Source organism: Lepidochelys kempii, chromosome 20 (assembly GCF_965140265.1).
Source record: "Lepidochelys kempii isolate rLepKem1 chromosome 20, rLepKem1.hap2, whole genome shotgun sequence".
Lineage (NCBI taxonomy): Eukaryota > Metazoa > Chordata > Testudines > Cheloniidae > Lepidochelys > Lepidochelys kempii.
Genome location: NC_133275.1, coordinates 562,190 through 584,481, shown reverse-complemented (window position 1 = coordinate 584,481; position 22,292 = coordinate 562,190). Strand labels below are relative to the sequence as shown.

General features: G+C 46.8%; 1 protein-coding gene across 6 annotated transcripts in view; it reads left to right on the top strand.

The window, feature by feature from the left end:
* Window positions 1–22,292, top strand: part of LOC140900919 (uncharacterized) — a 29,719-nt gene that overhangs the window by 992 nt on the left and 6,435 nt on the right. Inside the window, exons 2-9 of one of the 6 annotated variants that reach the window (XM_073318906.1) lie at window positions 2,359–2,574; window positions 3,242–3,464; window positions 5,324–5,500; window positions 5,921–8,990; window positions 10,220–10,412; window positions 11,752–11,930; window positions 12,625–12,813; window positions 18,344–18,476. In XM_073318906.1, coding sequence (XP_073175007.1) covers window positions 2,380–2,574; window positions 3,242–3,464; window positions 5,324–5,500; window positions 5,921–8,990; window positions 10,220–10,412; window positions 11,752–11,930; window positions 12,625–12,813; window positions 18,344–18,386 — 4,269 coding nt within the window. In that variant the 5' untranslated portion in view covers window positions 2,359–2,379 and the 3' untranslated portion in view covers window positions 18,387–18,476. The other 5 variants (XM_073318907.1, XM_073318909.1, XM_073318908.1 and 2 more) reach the window with 5 other exon arrangements.

Sequence of the window (22,292 nt, the reverse complement as noted above, 5' to 3'; positions counted from 1 at the left end):
ACAAATAATTTGTAATAAACACTCACTCATACACACGCTTGCACACACATACACACACTCAGTTATCTCTCCTGTCTATTTTGGGATCGTTCTATACTGCCACTGATCATCTTAATATCTGAGTGCCTTCCACATAAAATCAGTACTAAACTGAAATCCCCAGTGCATTTTGTGAAGACTCAGGCATTTCACCCTTTATGGGGTCAAAGCTCAGGGTAGTGTTTATTAATTAAATTTTATTAATTTGCTTTTTTTTGTGATGTGGAGGTTGGGGTTTTTGGGTAGAAGAGGGTGACCATTAGTATAAGCAGTGCTAGTTGAAATTTTGTAATACTTTTTTTTTCCCCAAAAAAATTGCCTTTTTTTTCCCCAAAAAAATTGCCTTTTTTCAAAACCTGACATTTTCTTGAACAATTTTTCTTTGTTTCCTTTAAAAAAAACTTTGAAGACAAAACACTTAGTCTGTTTTTATTTTATCATTTTTCTTTTTTTTCCCAAACTTTCTCTCCCTTTTTCCCTCCCTTTTTCAGTGGCAAAATACGAAAAGGGGGGGGAGTAAAAGGGAGGGAGAAGGGGAAAGAATGTCGGGGGAAGAAAAACTGAAAACAAACCCCAAGATGTAAAACAAACATTTGTGAAAAACTTTTAATATTCAAAAAATTGTTGATTTTTGAAAATCACACAATGAAAACTTCAACAAAATTATGTACATTTTTGTCCAGCCCTCAGCAAAGCCAACTTCTAATCAAGGCATTCAGGAAGATACTCCCTAAGGCAAGTTATACCAGAGCTATGCATTTTAGGACTCATGCACCTATCTCTGAGTATCTGGTATTGACCACTATCGGAGACAGGATACTGCAGTAGGTGGACTCCTGATCTTGTCTGGCAATTCGTAGGTTCCTAATGCTCTTTTCCCATAACTCATAGGAGGCGATCAGAGGCCTGTATTCCCAGGATTATCTGCTTTCCCCAGTCACACACCATAAGGTGGCAAAGAGCTTTAATTCTTTGTACTTGTAGAGGATAAGATCAAGAGCAGATACAGCTGAAACTTTGGAGTGGGAAATGGAATAATTCACCGTGTGGAGTCCTGAAAGTGGGTCGGGGAGAAGGAACAAATGCCAACATTTCAATTTAGAAAGACAAAGTTAGTGAGGTAAAATCTTACTGGACCAACTTCTGTTAGTGAGAGATACAAATTTTCAAGCTTACACAGAGCTCTTCAGGTCTGAAGAGCTCTGTGTAAGCACAAAAGCGTGTCTCTCTCACCAAGAGAAGTTGGTCCAATAAAAGATATTACATCACCCATCATGTCTCTCTAATATCTTGGGACCATCATAGCTACAACAACATTGCATACAACATTTCAATTTGCCAGCTTGGCAGGCAGTGAGTTCTGCTAAATAAAGAAAAATCTCCAATGCATACAAGAAGAATGATTTCCAGCCACAATATTGCACTGATAATCAAAGTATGGTCCACAGGCCACCTGTGATCACCTTTCCTGGTGGTCTGCAGACTGAAATATTTTATAGCCAAATGGTAGGAAATTGGGAGTTGGGAGGGGAAGTGAGTCCATGAAAAGCTTTTTCATAAATAGCCTTACAAAGCATTAAAAGCTTGAGCACCAGTTATGTTAGGGAATCCCTGCAGCTCCTCTTCAGGAATGGCTTCATTTGTAATTACTCTGACAAGCAATTCTATTTTTAAAATGTCCAGCACCACTAGAGACTTGTCCTTGCAAACACTCAGATGTGCCCCGCTGCGGACTACTTGTGCTTGCAGTATATAAATGATAGAAAGATTATTGGACAACTGCAGCTCTGAACTTTTGTAGTACAGCCAGCAATGTCACCTTCTACCAGAAAGCTGTACTGACTGGGATATAAGTGTTCTGTTCTAGAACCTTCTTGTTAAGCTAGGGTGACCAGATGTCCCGTTTTTATAGGGACACTCCCGTTTTTGAGGACTTTTTTTATATAGGTGCCTATTACCCCCCCAACCCCCTGTCCCGTTTTTTCACAGGTGCTATCTGGTCACCCTATGTTAAGCACTCCTGTTGAAATCTCCCTAGGGGTTATTTAATTAGTAAATCCTGTTTGGCAGGTGTCTATCTATGTACATTCCATTCACTGTGCCTGATGATTTCAGGATAGAATCACAGGAAGGGTTATTATGACATCACCCAGACAAATGGAATATTCTCATCTCTTGGTGACATGTCCATTTGCCCCTCTGATGTTGAGCTAACAGCCAGAGAAACTGGACCTCCAACTACACCTCTAGAACGAGGAAACTAAACAGGCTTACAATGTGATTCAGCTTGGAATTGTCAGAAGTTTATTCTTAATGCAGGAAAACTACCAGGTCCTAAACATGGCAGTGCAGGAATCATCATCTTCATCATTGTCATCAGGAAGCTCATATGAATCTGAAACAAACTCAGAACCCGAGCCTGAAGCTGCAGCCTCTACATTGGAACTCACTATCAGTCCTCTCACTGAAATCCCCCCCTCAGTGAAGAACATACTGGACAAAATTGATGCTGCCCAGCTCAGCAGAGCGAGGAAGGTACATGTTGACACTGAGCACCTGATCTTTGGGGCAGCTGAATGCCTCCTGTGAGTAGGATGCAAGGGAGATTAGCCCTCTGTAGGAGAGGCACCAGAGATAGGTGGAGGTCTCAGATTTTATGCTCCATTAAATATTCCCATTAGGGGTCTTGAATTGCTTTCCATTTTTAGTGAACGGCTCATGTCCACTGCCAGTTGGCTTTGTCAGCAATTTGAGAAGCAGAATATTTGCTTCCTGATATTTGTCATTTAGAAATAAAGGGACACGATCCTGAGAAGTGTTAAGCACTCCCATTTGCAGTGCTGAGACCCACCCTAGCTAGGTTCTATTCCTAGCTCATCCTCTGTTATATGTTACTTTAGCATCCAGATCTCCTAACTGAGATCTGAGCCTCATTGTACTAGGCAGCACATAATGAGAGGCAGCTCCTGCCTCAAAGAGTTTACAATCTGAATAGAGAAGTCAAACAAAAGGTGGGAGAAAGGAAGTATTATCTCACATAGAAATTAAGCGACTTGCCCAAGCTCAAACAAGGAGTCCGTGGCAGAATGAAACCTAGCTCTGCTGAATCCCAGTCCAGTGGATTTACTTACCTGGGCTTGAGCTCCTTGCATGCAGGGTGTTCTAGAAACAGTATTATTAAGACCCTATCCTCTCTCTTTAGGAGGTTTTTAAGCAACTGTTTGTAATTCTGGATAATGTGAACCGGGTATGTAACTGCTTCAAAGGGATGGACCCAGAGATAGAAGAACAGTTCTTCCTCTCCGGCACTTGGGCTGAGAGGAAACGGAGGGCACTTCTACTGGACAAAGTAGCCATCTTGCTCAAAGCCAGCACAGCTCAAGGGAAAGATTTAAAGTTCGTTCTGGAATCATTAAAAGAATGGGGTAAGTTAATGGAGACAGTTGGCCTCTGGGATGCTCCAAAGTACAGGTAGCTCTAGAGCCATACCCCTAAACTTTAGGGATGTCTGGAACCATGCTCTCCACCTGACCCCTATATCTCTATCATGGGGTCAGTCAAAAACCTGGATCCAAAAGCCTCTGAACTTTGGGGAAGTTTTGAGCTGGATTCCAACTTCATAGTTTGATCCCATTGTGATGTTTGGGTGATCACCCAGGCTGGTAAGGGATGCAGTCACCACCTTCCATTATAACCTTGGGGTGCTTTAATGCTGTGCTGCTATGGCTCAGATCCCAGACACCAGTAGCTTGCTCGCAAGCACAAAGTCTTACCCTGGCTTTCACTGGCCTCCTCCTTCCTTGGTAACACCAATAGTTCTTATAGGCCTAGGTGTCCCCAAATCCATTCCTTTCCCCAGACAGTCTGATTTTCCCCCTCTAGTTTGTGACCCCCAAAGGCATGAAACTAGCCTCCCAATTATCATCTCACTTTGCCACATGCACTCCCCACAGTTTGCACACCCGAGAACTGCTTGGGTAAAAACAAACAAATTGTTTATTTAATAGAAAAACCACAAAGATGAAATAGTAAGGGAGAGCCAACATATACAAGTTACACAGTAAATAAACATAAAGACACAGCTTCAGATGTCTTCTATATTAGTTAAAATCTTTTTTCTAATACAAGTTACCTATCGCCTTTAAACAGTTTCCCAGCGTACCTCCTAACTGTGGGATGCAGTGTTTCACAGACAGCTTCTCACTTGGAGGCGGTCCCTCAGTTTCTGGATGAAAACGTCAGCTTCAAGACTCGTTTAAAAAAATATATATTTACCCTTTTCTTTTTTCTCTCAGACTATGGTGATTCCTGGTTATTCAGACTAGGGAAATTCCCAGTTGTCTCAATGTCTTTCCATTAACTTTAATGGTCTACCATTATCCTTTCCTGGGCTGGACAATGGATAGGTACTTGAAGCTGGTATAATGTAAGCAACTGTCTTGGGAGGTAGCCTATCCCTCCCTGATTGCTTCATCGCCCTGTTTTGAGGAGATGCTAAAGTTGCCCCACAGTTACAATTTACAGTTTTCTGTGTATACACATACATACATTAATAATCATGGTCTATATACAGATCTCATAATGATCATCGAGTTCAGAACATTACAAGTTTATTCAAAACCTTACTTGGTATATTTTTATCGTACAATGACATATTCTGCAATCAGTTGATTGAACTGCTTATTTTGGGGGTTTAAACCTCTTGTTCTCCCTATAGGGTGTCTGGACCCCAGTTGTCACACCCATCTCTGCTCAAACCCTGCAGCTATATAGTGCGGGTTTTGATTTACAGGACCATCTTGAATTTAACCTTTAGAATACCAGGAATTAGGTGATTTGCCCTCATGGTTCTCCACAGAGGGATCTAAGATGAGTTATATTAGTTTTTAATACGTGTCACACTCTTTGTCCCCAAACATGATTCCCACCTCCTTCTCACCAACAAGGGGAGACACCCGCTTGCCCACCTCCTTAGCCCTCTCAGAGGCCCTTACTGAATGTCCTAAGACTCCATCTCACAGACTCCTGCTCCCTGCCTACCCTACAGCATTGCTGCCCCACCTCCCTATGTATTTTCCTGTGTTTGTGTGATATGTTACAATGTTCATCTGACCTCCTTGTGCAATTTTGAGACCTTTCTGTGACCACACCTGACTGTAGACATGTCACATATAAATTGCTAATCATCAGGTCAAGATCTTTTGTGTCATTTAATAAGGGTTTGATTTTCTGGAAGGTAATTAACGTGCACTTCATTCCCCTTTTTGCTTTGGCTCTTTTCAAGGTGAAATGTTGTCAGAAGGCAAAGAACAAGTCGGAGACACCCACACTGTCCAGTGGGTCAGTGATATGGAGACCAAGCTGCTGACCTCCCTTGATTATACAGAAGGATGTATAATGCAGCTATTCAATCTCTGCACAAGTCTTGTGGAACACAGGAGGAAAAGGAGGGGGAAATCAAGTATTTGTTTCAAACATCTTGGAATGAGAAAAGGGGGAAAATTAATATTTCTGATTAATTTGAAGGAACAACGATCTGATGCATATGCAGCCAGATTTTCAAAAGTGACCTTCAAGCATGAGGCATTTCAATATGCTTTCCAGCCTACTGTACGTCTTTATTGAGAGCACCCCAAAGTGTTTTCCCAGTCAAAGGCAAACTAAGTAGACAAGCTAGATACAGAAAGGATTATTATCCCCATTTTAAATATGGGGGACTGAACAGTGAAGAATCTATCCTAATGTCACACAGAGAGTTAGTGACAGAGCCATAAGTTGAATCCAGATCTTCTGAGTTTTATCTCAGAGCCTTAATCTTAGGACCATCCTTCCTTTCATTATAGACCCTAATTCTTTCTCTTTGTGTGTCTAATTTTCCCAGTTGTTCCCAAAACCGGCATGTGGAGAGCATGGCGAGAGAAAGTTGCACAGAAACCTCAGGAAGCCCAGCCCTTGAGCCCTGAACAGATGTTAGAAGATGAATCTGTAATTTTCTCCAGGACTTCTGAGCTCCTTACCATGTTACAGGAATTTGTAGGGTCCACACTGTTTAACAAAGCAGAAGCTGTTGTTGTTAAATATATAGTGACAATGGTGGCCAATCTCACCAAAGCCTTCACTCTGCTAACCAAACAGTGCCGTGGCCTGCAAGCAAAGTATGATACCTTAGCATCCCAGGAGTCCAGGAAGCAGGAAGTTCAGTATGGGAACTTTCAAAAGGAAGTACAGATGCTTCATGAGAAAAAGGCGTCTTTGGAGGCTCGAGTCCAAAGCATTGAAGACAAATACAAGATGCTTCTTGTAGCAAATGAGGCAATGCAAAAAGAACTGCACAAGGTGAAGGAAAATGCAGCAATAAAGATAGAACCATCTTTAAGAGACATGAAATTTGGGGCCAGGGCTTCTTTTGAAAGGAAATCACAGGAAGATGATGATAATGATCTGAGTAGGAAAAAGGTTGCGGTTCTGTCAGCTGAAAAGCTGTCATGGAAATCCCAGGCAGACCTTGGTAAATCCCCCTGTAGGAAAAGGGAGGCAAAGGTACCAGATAAAAAGCAGCTTCAGAGACCATTGGTAGAGAGAACAGAAGACACCAGTGACAAACAGGAAACAAAGCTTCTAGATAAAAAGCCAGCACTGAAAGCCTCAATAGAGAGAGGTGAAGACATCAGTGACAAACAGAACGTCCCAGTAGAGAGAACTCAAGACACTGTTGTCAAATGGGACGCAGTCATCCCAGTGGAAAAACAAGAAGAGACTTCAGGAGACCTGGCTGGAAGACGGCATGAACAACCTCTGGACAGTGAGCAAACAGAGGCTGCTGACAAATGGGATGTGAGCCTCCTGGGTGGAACCCAAGAAGTTGTTGAAGACGTCACTGGTGAATGGCATGAGATGCTGCCAGAGGAACATGAGCTCAAGGCTGACAGTGAAGAAGAAATTGAAAGGCTCCCATCCCCAACAGAGCTCCCATACCAAGGGATCTCTAGGAAAGGGAAGCAGAGGAGGAAGAAGGAAAGCCTGTATACTGAGGAGACACATACAGAAATGCCTCAGAGCCCAATCAGCAGAAGCAAGCTGGAACCATGCACTGCACTGTGTGGGTTTAATTCAGCTATCCTGGCTTATCTGGAGCAGAAGATGGAGCAGCTATGGAAGTGTCCCTCTCCCGGGAAGAGACAAGCAGAGAGGATGCTGCCCGAGGACCCAGAAGCCCAAAGGCTCTACATGGCCTTGGAGAGGAAACTGGAAGAATGCTTCTCAAAAATGAAGATAAAATATTCCAGCAGCTTAGAGGAACAGAAGCTTCTAAGGAGCCTGGAGCTGACTGAAGGGCATGATGAGGAGGCAAAGCTGAGTGACCCTGACAGTCTCTTTTTGGAGTCCAAAGTTCCTGTGATCTCACGATGGGGACTCCCTGCAGCCCTGTGGAAGGACCCTAATGTCTCAGCACGGCAGGGGGAGGCGCAGGAGCCAGGGCAGGGGGAGGCGCAGGAGCCAGGGCAGGGGGAGGCACAGGAATGGTTTAAGAAGATACAGAGGGAGCAGCAATGTCAGATGCAGTCACCACAGCCTGAGGAGCAGCTCCAGCAGCAGCTGCAAGGGGTAAAGGAGAAGGTGGAGGTGGAGCAGCTGGAGGAGGAGCAGCTGCAGCAGGAAGAGCATCAGTTTGAGGAGCTGCAGCCACAGCAGGAGCCACGGCAGGAAGGGCAGAAAGAGCGGCAGGAAGAGAAGCAAAAGCAGTGGAAGAAGTGGCTGGAGGAACAAGCGGAGGAGCAGAGGCTGTGGCAGCAGCAGGAGGCGAAGCAGCAGGAGCAGCAGAGGCTGTGGCAGCAGCAGGAGGCGAAGCAGCAGGAGCAGCAGAGGCTGTGGCAGCAGCAGTGGCTGGACCAGCAGAGGCTGTGGCAGCAGCAGGAGGCGAAGCAGCAGGAGCAGCAGAGGCTGTGGCAGCAGCAGGAGGCGAAGCAGCAGGAGCAGCAGAGGCTGTGGCAGCAGCAGTGGCAGGAGCAGCAGAGGCTGTGGCAGCAGCAGTGGCAGGAGCAGCAGAGGCTGTGGCAGCAGCAGGAGGCGAAGCAGCAGGAGCAGCAGAGGCTGTGGCAGCAGCAGTGGCAGGAGCAGCAGGAGCAGCAGAGGCTGTGGCAGCAGCAGGAGGCGAAGCAGCAGGAGCAGCAGAGGCTGTGGCAGCAGCAGGAGGCGAAGCAGCAGGAGCAGCAGAGGCTGTGGCAGCAGCAGTGGCAGGAGCAGCAGGAGCAGCAGAGGCTGTGGCAGCAGCAGGAGGCGAAGCAGCAGGAGCAGCAGAGGCTGTGGCAGCAGCAGGAGGCGAAGCAGCAGGAGCAGCAGAGGCTGTGGCAGCAGCAGGAGGCGAAGCAGCAGGAGCAGCAGGAGCAGCAGAGGCTGTGGCAGCAGCAGTGGCAGGAGCAGCTGCAGCAGTTGCATGAACAGCAAGAGTTGCAGCAAAAGCAGACGCAGCAGGAGCAGTATCTGACCCCACGGCCTAAAACAGTTCCCAGGAGCAGAGAGCCTGGGACCCTGGAACACTCGACGAAACAGATCCCGCGAAGGCCCAGGAGAGAGACTGCAAAGGAAGAGGTCCTACTGTACGAATATTTCCAGCCTTCTGCCCAGCAAATGGTTCCTACTCAGAGCAAAGTATCCCTGCACTCTCAAGCTCAGTCTACTGAGGAGACCAGCTGGCTCCCCACTCTGGCTCAGAAGACCAAAGGGAAGAGCTTGGTGCCCTCCAGCCTGTCAGAGAAGCGGTACTGGGTGGATGTGGAGGCTCAGAGGGAGAATTTGGTGCTGCTAGGCCAGGCAACCCAAGAGTGCAGACTACCTCCACACCTGCACATGCAGGCGAAGGAAGTTATCATTGAGACCCTGCACACTGATGTTGAGAGGCTGGCTCTCCTCTTCCACAAATACATCTCCTTCTGTCACCTCCACCATGTCAGGTACCAATATATGCAGACTTCTGGTATCCACATGGGGCCAAATCCTTGCTAAGGACCTGCTCCTGCTGCCATCAAACCCAGTGTGAGCCTGTCCATTGAGTTCAATGGGAGCAGGACTTTGCTCAGTCTTTACACAGGCAAAATTCCTATTGAAGCCAATGGAACAAATCCTGAGGTGCTTACTAAGGCCTTACTCAGACCACAGGCCTTGTAGTAGCTGGGGAATAAGTAAGGTGCAGACACACCTAGTTCGTGTCCCCTCCCTTCCCTGACATGCCACACACACAAACACACCCTGGAATTTCCCTCCACTGGGGGCTCTTGTGAAAAGGCTCAAATAGCGTCTTGCACAAGAGTATTCTCCAAAGGACAGCTGTCTCTTTGTTTGGCTGTTCCTCAGGGCAACCAGGATGGGGTCCAGTGGATCAGATCCTGAGTGGTGCTGATCATGTGTAGCACCCATTAAAGTCTGCTTCTATTGAGCTCAGTGGTCAAACTCTCACTGATCTCATCAGAACAGGATTGTGCAAAGTGTGCTCAGCATCTCTCAGGATTTGGCCCTAGCTCAGCAATAGACAGACCATTTCCTTTACTTCTATGGCAGTTCTGGGTGGTTGGTGCCTCTTGGGATTTGTCCCTAAATCAATCAGATTAGCCTATCAACTCTATATTTTTGGGGGGGGGTTGGAAGATAAAGGCTTAAAGCAGCACAAAGGAAACTCCACATGGTCTCATCACCTAGTGATATGAGTGGGGTTTCCATGCTCCGAAATATCAGCGCTGAGATCCATTGTACAGATCTGACAGAAAAACCTGGCCTCAAAATTACAGATGGGTCAAAGCCAGAACAATTTATCCTGCCCCCAACCATGAATTTTAGGAAAAAAGGTAGTGATGAACTCAAGCCACAGCCGTTGGGTTTGGATTTCAAACACCCCAAAGGTCTTGGATCCAGGGTTGTGGTCTGGACCATCTCTAATTAAAAGAGATGCAAACGAGGTACTGCAATACCTAGAAATTAAGATGATAGGGCATTAGAAAAACTAAGATGGCTGGATGTATGGCTAGACAGAACCCTAAACCCCAAAGCACCCCTCAGTTTGCATATCCGTCCCACTCCCCTGCCAACACAACACACACCAAACTATGTAAATAAGTTGTTTGGTTTCTCTTCTACTGTGGAGAAGAAACATTTCTCACAATTTAATTCCTTTTCTTTCTATTCCAAGACAAACCTTAATGTCCCGCTTGGAAGCTGCCAGAGCTGTAAATGATGGTGCTGAGGTCCGGAACTTGTACACATATGTGGAGAGGGTGGATGCTTACCGGAAAAAGGTGCTACAGTGCTGGGTGGCCAAGCAGAAAACAGCAGAGTGGGCACGTCAACACTGCCTTGGCAAGATGATTTCCTTGTTTGCCCAGGTGAGCTTTTGGGGTGAAGTTCTCTTCTTGGTTCCCACAGATGATCCTGCTAACATCATTGGCATAACCAAGAGAAGAGTGTGTCCCTTGGTTTTTATTGGTCACTTTTGTTTCTAAAATCAGAAATATCCAATGGGATAACAAGACAGAAAAACAGCGTGTATGGGACTAGGGTGAAATTTCCCCCTGTGCAGAAATGCCAGCACAAGGCCTATGCCCAAGGCCCAAAGAGCATAAGTGGGACTTAAGTAGTGCATCAGCCTTGCTCTGGCTGTCTGCACAGGAGTAGATGTCACCTTTACTGATATTTCCCATCTATTCTTGAATCCTAGTCTTCCAGGGAGTGGGAAGGGTGTTGAGGATCAATTGTGGTTGCAAAGAAGAGGGATGGTCCAGAGATTAGGGTACTAGTTTAGGACTTGGTTCAAGTCCCTTCTCGGCCCCAAACTTCGTGGGTGACCTTGGGCAAGTCACTTAGCGTCGCTGTGCCTCAGATACCCATCTGCAAATGGGATAATAACCACCGCACAGGGGTGCTCAGAGGACGAATACATTAAAGATTGTTAGGTGCTCAGGTACTATGGTAATGGAGGTCAGATAAATACTTTGCCTTCAATTGAAAGGAGCTGGAGAAAGGCAAAATGTTACTGTGGCCGATACTGAGTAGCATGCTAACTGCCTGTAGCCTCCAGAAAAGCGGGTGCTTGGCAGCTTTCTGGGATTTGAAATAATTAATAAATTCCTGTAAAAAAATTTAAAGTGCCACCTTCTCCTCTTTTAAATCCCTCCATAAAACATACCACTGCCATGATGCCTAAACATCACTGTCACCTGGCATTGGTTAGGCAAGGGGCGAACTGAGGCTTCTGTTTTTATTTTATGCTAACCTTTGTTTTGTTGTTCCCTCATCCCATCAGATCCTCTCCCCACCCCATTTGTCTGCTGCGTTCACCTGTTACATCCTAACATCTAGATTGTGAGCTCTCTGGGGCAGGATCTGTCTCTTTGCTATACTTGCCTATAATTACTATAATATCTCTACTATTGTTTTACTAATGATTATGAACTCCAATCCTTATGTTTCAGAGTAGCAGCCGTGTTAGTCTTTATTATGTTCTTACTCAAACAAACTTCTACTGGCCAAGGATTTAGATATTATTATTATTTATTATTACCAGTGAACAGATTAATTGAACCAGATTCTCCTCTCCCCATACCCAGTTTTACCCATTGTAGCCCTTTTGATTTCAGTCAGGTTATTTCTGAATGTGTGTGAGAGAAGGGAAAGGGGAAGCACTGGCAGCAGGAGGACAGCTCCTTGTCTTTATTGTTCCATTAGCTCCGCCTGAGCTCTGAACTCCACCTCAGCAGCCCATCCCCACTCATGATCAAAGCAGTGGATGAAATGAAGAAGGAGTTCCCGTCCTCAGCCCACGCCAGATCCAAATCCCCTGGCTATCCAAGCCCCCTGGCAAGTGTGAAGAAAGTCAGAGCCTTTATGCATCCAGCTGGAGTCAGGTATATGGGGGTCTGGAAATGTTCAAGGCAGCCCTTATTAACACACCCTGCCTTGCTACAGCCCCAAATAGTGATCTGATGCTCAGGTCCTCGTTGTGGGCCTGATCCTGTGAGGTGCTTGTTGCCTCTTCTAAGAGGCTGAGCACCTACAGCTCTCACTGACTTTTGAGGGTGCTCAACTTCTATCAGGATCAAGCCCCGAGAGCCTCAGCATTCCATTTGGCCTCTCCCCCTTTTCACTGTCTCACTCTTTCAAGACCTCCAGCCAGAGTAAGACATACCCTGTGTTCCCATCTTGGCTGTTTCAGCTTTTTCCCTTCCTCTCTGTACTTGCTCTGTGGCTAAGCAGAGGACTTCAGTCTCTAGGGCTGCCAACCACCATTTGAAGCCCAATCCTGCTGAGCACCCTCAATTGCTACTGAGCCAAGTCCTGTCATTGACTCAAGCAAACTCCCTTTGGAGTCTAATCCTGAGAGGCACTTCTCACCTCCATCTCCCACTGAAGTCCTTTGAACACTGGGTCACTTATGTAGGTGCTTAAATATGGGCTTAAATGCCTAGCTTTAGCACTTGTTTGTACATTCTGGGATGAGTCAGGACCCCATGGCTTGGCCCATCACGTGACCCTGTTAATAGGTTTGTAGCTGAGTAGTTTTTATTGCTTGCAAATGACTGTGTTCTTGTGCTCCTGCAGTGAGCAGCTTTGTGACCAGATAGAGTCAGTATGGAGGACCGATGTCATCTCTCACAGTTTTCCTGTCATTCCAAAACCCCCTGTGTCACTACTCTGGTCCCAGGCTGGCGGCTTTCCAGATATCCCTAGGTTTCTGGAACTGGATGTGAGCTCAGTTAGGAGCAAACCCTTTAGGACTCTACAGACACGGTAAGCAGCCTTACATTTTATTTTACCTTAGTCTGCAGGAGGAACCATGTTATAATTATATGACTGCGTCAATCTCTAATTCCCTCTTTCCAAAGATCTCACCAAGCTTTGCAAATATTAAAGAGTTAAACTTCCGGGTGAGTTAGGGAAACATCTGTATTCCCATTTTACAGATGGGCAAAATGAGGCACAGAGGAAAAAGCAAGTCAGTATCAGAGCCTGAAATAGAACCCAGCTCTTGTGACTCCCATCCAGGTGCTCTAACCATTAGACCATCCTACACCTCTCTACATGCTGAATGGGATTTCTTTTTTGACTGAAGCCACCCTGTCTCTTTGGTTTTATGCTGGAGAAAGAGCTGTATTTGAGCAGGGGATGGGCAAAGGAAGGTGAGAGAGGGCCTGTGGGGGAGAGGAGGGAGGCAGGATGCAAATGTGCTATGCGTGGAGGCCAAGAGGAAGGCCAAAATATTATTTTCAGACACAACATCAGAGATGTAAGAGTCTCCTTGATACTTGCACATGGATACACGTATCAGAGTAACCAGGAGTAATAGGTGCACACTGAGCAAACAAATACCTTAGCATTACATATTAATAACAGCCCAGCTAGCTCCCCACCACATGGGCTTTGTATCCACCTCCCATCCACACCACACTGCTTGTGTTCCCCCACAGCCAGATGTCGCTCTGCCCTGCTAGCTTGGTGTGTGTGTTTCTCACGCTTGCCAAAAGCTTTGGCAGAGTGCTGATGTTTCCTTCTTCCAGGAACTTCTTAGAATTTCTGCAACAGCCTGTTGCTGCAGGTTCACATGCTGCTGGTCCTGGCTCCTGCTGGTGGTGCTCAAAGCTACCTGAGCAGGGGACAAGGCTCATTCCTGTGAATGTGGGAGGAGCGCCCCAAAATGTGATGAATTGCTACATTTTTTTAACTGAGAAAGGCAAGCCATTTGTTCCCCATGACCCTCAAGATCTAAAAAGTTTGCATGGATTAAAATGACCAGCTATGCCAGAGGTGGGCAAACTAGGCCCGCAGGCCCTTCCTGCCCGGCCCCTGAGCTCTGGCCTGGGAAGTGATCCCCCAGCCCCTCCCTCACTGTTCCCCCTCCCGTGCAGCCTCAGCTCACTGAGCCGGCGAAGTGCTCTGGGCAGGGGGGTTGCGAGCTCCCGGGGCAATGCAGCTGCACAGCCCAGCCTGACCCGGTGCTCTGTGCCATGCAGCTGCAGCACCGCCAGCCACTGGTGCTCAGGCAGCGTGGTAAGGGGGCAGGGAGTGGGGGGGGATAGAGATCAGGGAAGTTCAAGGGGGTGGTCAGGGGCCAGGGTTGTGGATAGGGGTCGGGGTGGTCAGAGGGCGGGAAACAAGGAGATTGAATGGGGACAGGGGTCCTGGGAGGGCAGTCAGAGGCAGGGATAAGGGGTGGTTGGATGGGGCAGGGGTCCTGGGGGGCAGTCAGGAATGAGAGGAGGGGTTGGATGGGGTGGGGGGGGCAATCAGGGGCGGGGGGGTCTGGGGGCGATCAGGGGACAGGGAGCAGGGGGTGCTGGATGGGGCAGAAGTCCCAGGGGGGCCGTCAGGGGGCGAGAAGCAGAGCGGGTTGGATAGGGATCAGGGACCGGGCCACACCTGGCTGTTTGGCTCCATACAATTTTGGAAACCCAATGTGGCCCGCAGGCCAAAAAGTTTGCCTGCTCCTGAGCTATGCTCATGCAAATCCAGACAGTTGTGGGGCTCTGGGCTCCAGAACTGTCTCCTCTACAGCCAACCTGGCCTCTCTGTCTCCTTCTGTCCGGTCAATGCCACTTTGACTTCCATGGCACTTCTGCCCCTCCCCATAGCAAGCCAAAGACCACAGGGCAAACCCCTAAGCCTAGGCAATGATAAAAAACCCTTTCCGCGCTCACAGGCAGGTATAGATGCTCACTGAATCCAGGGCTGAGGCAGCAGATGATATGGGGTGAAAATGTGACCCTTATCTCTCATGATTTGTGCTCACATTGCTGCCACCTTTGTCTGCACTAGAGAGTTGAGTTAATCTCCCTTCCTGTCTCTCTTCATGAGTGGCCTGTAGGTGTCACTGTTTAGTCACAACAGCACTCAAAGCATCCTTGTGTTCAGAATGACACTGCCTGCATTGAATTTGTATCCCCAGCCTTTAAGCTTGTTTAATTGTTACACACACACATGCATGGAATCTCATTACATTTACTCATTTAAACTGATCTGGATTCAAGGATGCAGGGGAGTTGAGTGGGAAGAACCTCCGGAAGAGAACAGCAGAACTGGGTTCACCTTCTCCAAGATTCACTGAGTGCCTTTTATCCAAGCATTGTTTACAAACCATATGGTGACAGTACCCATAGAATCCAGTCACCGAGGAGGGCAGCAGTCAGGCTGTGCAGCATCGGGTGCGGGGCTTGGGAAATGTTTGGGAAACCCTGACTCTTGTGAAAAGTGCTGTGGGATCTTCCTGGCCCTACTCCATTGAACATTTTTATCAATAACCTGAAAGAAAACATTAAATCATCACTGATCAAGTTTGCAGATTACACCAAAATTGGGGGAGTGGTAAATAATGAAAGGGACAGGTCACTGATATAGAGTGATCAAGCTGGGCTCAAGCAAACAATATGCCTTTTAATATGGCTAAATGTAAATGTATACATGTAGGAAAAAAGAATGTAGGCCATACTTACAGGATGAAGGACTCTATCCTGAGAAGCAGTGACTCTGAAAAAGATTTGGGGTTCGTAGTGGAGATGATCAGCTGAACATGAGCTTCCAGTGCGACTCTGTGGCCAAAAGAGCTAATGTGCTCATTGGGTGCATAACCAGGGCACTCTCAAGTGGCAGTAAACAGGTTATTTTGCCTCTATACATGGCATTGGTATGACCACTGCTGGAATACTGTGTTCAGTTCTGGTGCCAGCAATACAAGAGGATGTTGATAAATTGGAGTGGGTTTAGAGAAGTGTCACAAGAGTTATTGAAGGATTAGAAAACATGCTTTATAGTGATAGACTCCAGGAACTCAATCTGTTTAGCTTAACAAAGAGAAGGTTAAGAGGTGACTTGATCACATTCTATAAGTACCTACGTGGGGAACAAATATTTAATAATTGGCTCTTCAGTCTATCAGAGAAATTTATAAAAAGTTCCAGTGGTTGGAAGTTGAAGCTAGATAAAGTCAGACTGGAAATAAACTGTAAATTTTTAACAGTCAAAGTAATTGAAACAATTTACGAATGCTTGTGATGGACTCTCCATCACTGATAATTTTTCAATCAAGACTAGATGTTCTTCTAAGAGATATGCTGTAGAAATTATTTTGGGGCAGTTCTCTGGCCTGTGTTATACAGGAGATCAGACTAGATGACCAAAATGGTCCCTTTTGGCCTTGGAATCTATGAATCTATAACGTCCACACAGACAGGCAGTATCCATAGATTCAAGGCTTCCTCTGAAAGCTCCACACATAGTAAAGTGTATGATAGCCAGGTCCCCTGCCTTGGAAGGGCCCTGCAGAGTCCTTTGGTGTTGGAATCCATCGTTCTAGTTATTTCAATATTGATGCTCATACTACAAAGCCTGTGGATAAACCTTCTGAGGGTAATGAGACTACCAGTCTGGTGGGACTGGGAATGAGTCTTACCAGCTGCAAGAAGCAAACACAGTAGAAAAACAGATATGCCCAGCTCTCACTGACATTCTGCATACCCAGCTGGAGGGGCAGGGGGAAGTGGTGCTTCTTAGGTGGGTTTTACAGGGCAAGAAGTCTGAGGCTTCTCTCCTGTAGAAGTTCACACACTGGTAGAGCAGGAAAGGATTGTACAAACTGGAGGGCAAACTGGGAGGGACTGAGGAGTTATTTGGGATCCAGTGGGTTTTGTGCTGGTGAAAGATGCAGATTTGTAGCTCCGGAGGCTGAATAGGCATGTTAGGACCAGGTTACTTACACACACACACATCCTCCTGTCCTGCCCCTCAGTGCTCGGCCTGTCTGTGAATGTTGCCTGCAATTATCATAAATTCTCAGTGGGGTCAGGACCTGAGTTACAGTAAGTTGAGTAATCAAAATCCATTTGAGAGATTAGGTTCCTGTACAGGCTGCAGGCTCCAGCTGGCACAGTCCAGTGGAAGTTTCACTGACCAGTGTCTCTAAGACATGTGCATAAGAATGAGAGAGAAGCACATTTAAGTGGAATAAAAACAGCACAAGAAATTATAGCAAAATATGCAGCCCACATAAAATGTTACCATCTGTGGGCTCTGTCATGGCATCCGGTAGACACCAAGGGGATTTCTGATTGAGTGTGACCTTAGATAGTCAAGGTGGGTGAGGTAATATCTTTTCTTGGACCAACTTCTATTGATGAAAGAGTCAAGCTTTCAAGCTACACAGAGCTCTTCTTCAAGTCTGGGGAAGGTACTAAGAGTGTGCAAGCTAAATACAAGATTGAACAGATAGTTTAGTATCAGTAGTTAGCACATGTTCTAAGGGACCATTTCCGATGAACTGTAAGATTTGGCTCTGTGAGATTAAAATACCTTTCAGAGCTTGATTTGCTGTGACATTCGAGGTGTGTCTATACAGCCTGCAGCAGTGAGCCTCCCAGCCCAGGTCTCATGATAGCACTCATAAAAAAGCTCTGTAGACAACAGTACTTTGAAGTTGTGGCTCAAGCTCTGAAGCTCAGCTCTCTCCTAGCTCCTGCCCAAGCCAGTTTCAAAGCACTCTCTATTTTGAGCCCCTTTAGCCCATGTCTGTTGACTTGGGCTGGGAGGCTTGCTTCCACAGGCTGTGTAGACATATCCTCAGTGATGCTGTGTATCTAATGGCTACAGCCTGGGATCAGGATCCTGTTCTATGTTCTCATTTACTCTGCACACCAGATGTAATAAGGCTTATCACTTTTCATCTTCAAGGCACTTTGCAAACATTAACCTATTAATCCTCACACACACACCCCCGTGTGGTAGTTAAGGATTATCCCCGTTTTACAGGTCTGTCTTTATCCACAAAATCTGTTCATAAATTTCTAGTGCACCCCTTACCACAGTGTCAAGGTATCAAAATAATGAAGAAACAGAGTCAAGAGAGGTTACAGCCTGATTTTCAGAAATGCTGAGCACCCGTAACTCCAGCTGAAACTGCCGGTGCTCAGCATTTCTGAAAATCAACCCTTAAGTATCTAAGGGGGTTGATGTCAGCACTAGGATTAGAAGTCACCCTCTCCTAACTTCCAGGCCTGCTCTCTGACCATTAGACCATCCCATACTATTTAAAGGGCTGACCCTGTAAGGCGCCGAGTGTTCTTAGCACCCAAATAAATCAGTGGGTGTTGCACTTAATCAGCACTTTGCCGGATTGGTCCTTTTGTTTGTAGATATCAGTCACTAATGTCCCTAGTTCTTACATACGTACAACCCCATTGACTTTAGATGCAGCAGGTGTGCAAGTCTGGGCTCTGCATAGCTATTAAATCATTAGTATTTTGTAACAATAAGCCTGTCTTTTTTTTTTTTTTAGAGTCCAGAACCTTCCCAGATGGAAAACATATGGACACAAGTAAAAACCCATGTAAATATAGGATAGTCCAGATGCAGTTTAATGCACAACAGAAATTTATGTAGAAAGCAAATAAAGTTTATTTTTGTGTTTATTTCATGGCCATGTGCCTTTACTGTAAAGCCTGCAATTTATGTTCCAGTCTGTTGAGTCTGGGATTGTCAAAGGCTCCTAAGGGAGTTTCACTGAAATCTCAACTTCTGTTGAACTCCAGTCCTTCCACTGAATTTCTGTTCCTGTTCAGGAATGTGCCCCTCCATCCCCCTGGGCCTTCTCTTATTAGCTGAATAAGGGGCAGCAACAGAAACAATTGCACCTTCTGCTCGTGTGTGTTACAGAGCAAAATTCATGTGCCCTATATACTGAAATCAAGAGGTTATATAGTGAAAGGGACTGAATGGCAAAGTGAAAAGCTGTTCTTTTCAGGCAAGCATTAGCTTGATATGGATTTGGGCTGGACTATGGCAAGCTTTATCTCATTTTGGTGGGCTGAGGTGACTGATAAGGGGAGGAGTTCTGACGTCCTAGCCCTGCTTGGCCACTCTATCAGAGTTGCAATAATTTGCATAGAGGTGTGGGGTTGTGTCATGTATTCCTTAGTATAGAGGACCTGGAACAATAGCATCTTCAGATCATTCTGACTACTGCGCTGGGGAAGTATGGAGATAAGGCTCGTGACATACGTGTTTGAACCAAAAGCAAAATCTTTCACAGTCATCAGAACCGAGTGACTTAGGCCACCCATAGCTTTTTCAGCACCCCTCACATTCATTTTGCAAGAGGAAACTCCACCTCAAAGGAGCACTGGAGGCAGAGCATCAGGAATTTGCTTCCAAAAGAGGCCAAAAGTTAAATACTGCAACTACCAGGCACTCTGACAAATGCAAATTACTAATAACTACTGTAGTCAGGAGGCCTGGAGTAGCTGAGATGGGATCAAGATAAATTACTGCTGGGTGTGAGATAGAATCACACTCCCAGCAGCCCTGAAGTTTTGGCAGCTCCCAGACACAATGGGAAATGCATCCCTCCCAACCCTGCAGCTATTCATGTACAGCCCTTTTCCTCATATTTCACATCTGTTCCGCCTACACCTGCGAAGTGCAGCCAAGCTCTGACATCTGGGCTGCAAGCTCTTCCAGGAGTCTCTCCCCATCTTAAACTATGCAGCTGAGTCTAACGTGGGTTGCTTGCGAGCTGAGGTTCCAGATGTGTTCTCCCTGCCTCTGATGAGAAGCTCAGGTACATGGACTAAGAGTGCAGTATAAATACCTCCACAGAAGGGCAGCTTATACAGCCTCTCCTGTTGGATGAAATATCAGATCTACTCAAGCATGTAAAAAGAAAAGGAGAACTTGTGGCACCTTAGAGACTAACCAATTTATTTGAGCATGAGCTTCATCCGATGAAGTGAGCTGTAGCTCACGAAAGCTTACGCTCTAATAAATTGTTTAGTCTCTAAGGTGCCACAAGTACTCCTTTTCTTTTTGCGAATACAGACTAACACGGCTGCTACTCTGAAACCTGTCAAGCATGTAAGTGGCTTTGGGACAGGGACTGTTTGTTATGTGTGTGTGCAGCACCGAGCTGTACAGGGGCCTCTAGATGTTACTGCAACATAAAGGTAATAATAATAACAGTCTGCGATGTGGGTTTGTGCCTAGCAGCCCCAAGATGAGGTAAGACCTGATAGCTGCACTCCTTTAGCTGCAGTGGTCAGGTCCATTGTTCTTGGAACAGAAGGGTCCGAGTTCTGTCCCCGATCACACCTGTGGGATGCCTGTAGCCACGCTGTGCGGTATGACTGACATGACGTAGCCTGCACCGTGCACCGGAGAGCATCGTCTCTCCTCATCCCCCACTCAGTTGTGTGTCCTAGTGTAACCAATTAAGCAGCTAGAGCTTCTCTGGTGAACACAAGACAAGCATGGAGCTGTTGGCTGTTAGAGGTATGGGAGGCAGTGGACACTGGATGTCTCCGCCTGGTATATGGGTACAATTCCCAGAAAAGGCTAGCGTCCACAAGCCTATCAGAAACATCTGGCTTGAAATCTCATTTTAAGGCAGGAAATTAATTTGGATGTTAAGCTATTTCCTTTCATCTCCATAGAGAGCAACTCTGGTGGCATGACCGCTGGAGAGCAGTATCTGGGAAATGCTGATTTTCATTAAATTGCAGCGAGGCGAGAAAGAGGTCATGGAAAATCCAGGGATGCCCTCACTGCCCACAATGCAACTTAATGAAAAGGAGTGGGAGCAATTTACAGCCAACACTTCTTATTGCTCTTACCTCACCTTTAAATTCTCCTTTTTCCAGGTTCTTACATGAGACCCTGTCACGGACTCACAGATCGTTCCCACTCTTGGCCCCGTGCGGACCACGGGGGGTGCCCCTTTCAGTGAGACAGCCCTTCTCCCAGGGGTCCACTCTCTCTCGGAGTTAAGCCCCTCCACCTCCTGAAGCTGCACCTCTCTGAGCCTTAGCACACCTTTTTCTTGTGATGGGCCTCCTCAGGGAGTCCACTCGCGCTGGACCCCCAGGGCCTCCACCCCCCCCACCCCCTCCCGAAGGGGATGATGCAAACCTGTTCTCTAGACCAGAGTGACTCTCAGCCAGCGTAAAACAGGAGGGTTTAGTTGAACACAGCACAAGAAACTCTCAGGGCCTCAGGCCTGGCCTCCCTCAGCACAGCACATCCAAGTCTCCCCTGCATCCAGGTGGGCTCTGCCTACTCCCTCTCTTCAGCCCAGACCCCCCCACTGCTTCCCAGCTGGGCATCTGATATCACCGGCCCCAAGCCCCGCTTCTGACCATTGTCTTCTCTCCAGGTAAACAGGGTCGTAAACAGGGTCACCTGGGCCCCCTCTCCTCTCTTCGCAGCGCATTGTCCTCCCACTGGCCAGAACTGGCTGTGACTCCTGAGCTGGGCCTCTGGGTCACCAGTCGCTGGGGTCTCCATTCTCCATGCCAGTGGTTGGGGTCCCAAGTTCCCTCGCCGGTTCTCTGTAACAACAAACTCTCTCTCCCATCACCTCATTAAACCCGTAGCACCTAGGGAAACTGAGTCCCATCCCCTCTGCATGCAAACTATAGGAAAACCAAGAAAATCCCCCATAGGAAACAAGGAAAAACAAGAAACTCTCCCCCACTTCATCACAGACCCATTTCCAACCGGTTTGTCAAAGGGCCTTTAAGAGGTTCAGAACCCAGCTCTGACCTGTGCTTCGTTTTCCTCCTAATTCATGGGACTTAGAGAATTGAGAGCATGAGAGTCAGGGTTGATGAGAGATACAGACAGCAGTTTGTTCTCAGTGGGAGAGGGAGCTGGAAGGAGTGTCCATGTGCTAGAGTCTCTTGTGTCTGGCATGTCTTGTAACTGGAGTCTAGGAAAGGACCAGCAGTGTGTCCCTGCTGGGGAGAAGCAGGAACTGATTGGGAAGGATTAAGACTTTGGGAGTGGACTGATTTGGTGGGAAGGAGCCCCAAGGGAACTCAAGACAAAGGTGAAGACTCAGACTGGAAGTGTTGCCTCTATCAGACTTGAACTCCACTTCCAATATTAATAAATAAGACCCTGGATGGGGGGACTGTGTGGAGCTGTACAAAGTGTGATTATACTGTAGAGGGGAGCTGAGGCAAGGGGGCGTGGGCTGTTGTAGAGAGAAGCCGTACCATCACACAAACCCACAAGGGTCATAACTGTAGCAAAGGTTTGCACAAAGCCTGTGGGAATGTCAGTTCTGCTTCTGGACCAGAGCTTCTGACAAATCATACAGTTGTATTTTCACAAACCTCTGTTACTGCTGGAGTAAATGGTTCCCTTCCCAGGCAAAACCAGTCCTGCTGTGGTGAGGTAAGTAACCCTGGCAGCCTTCAAGCTGATGAGCAGGAATTACAGTTTTATTCCAA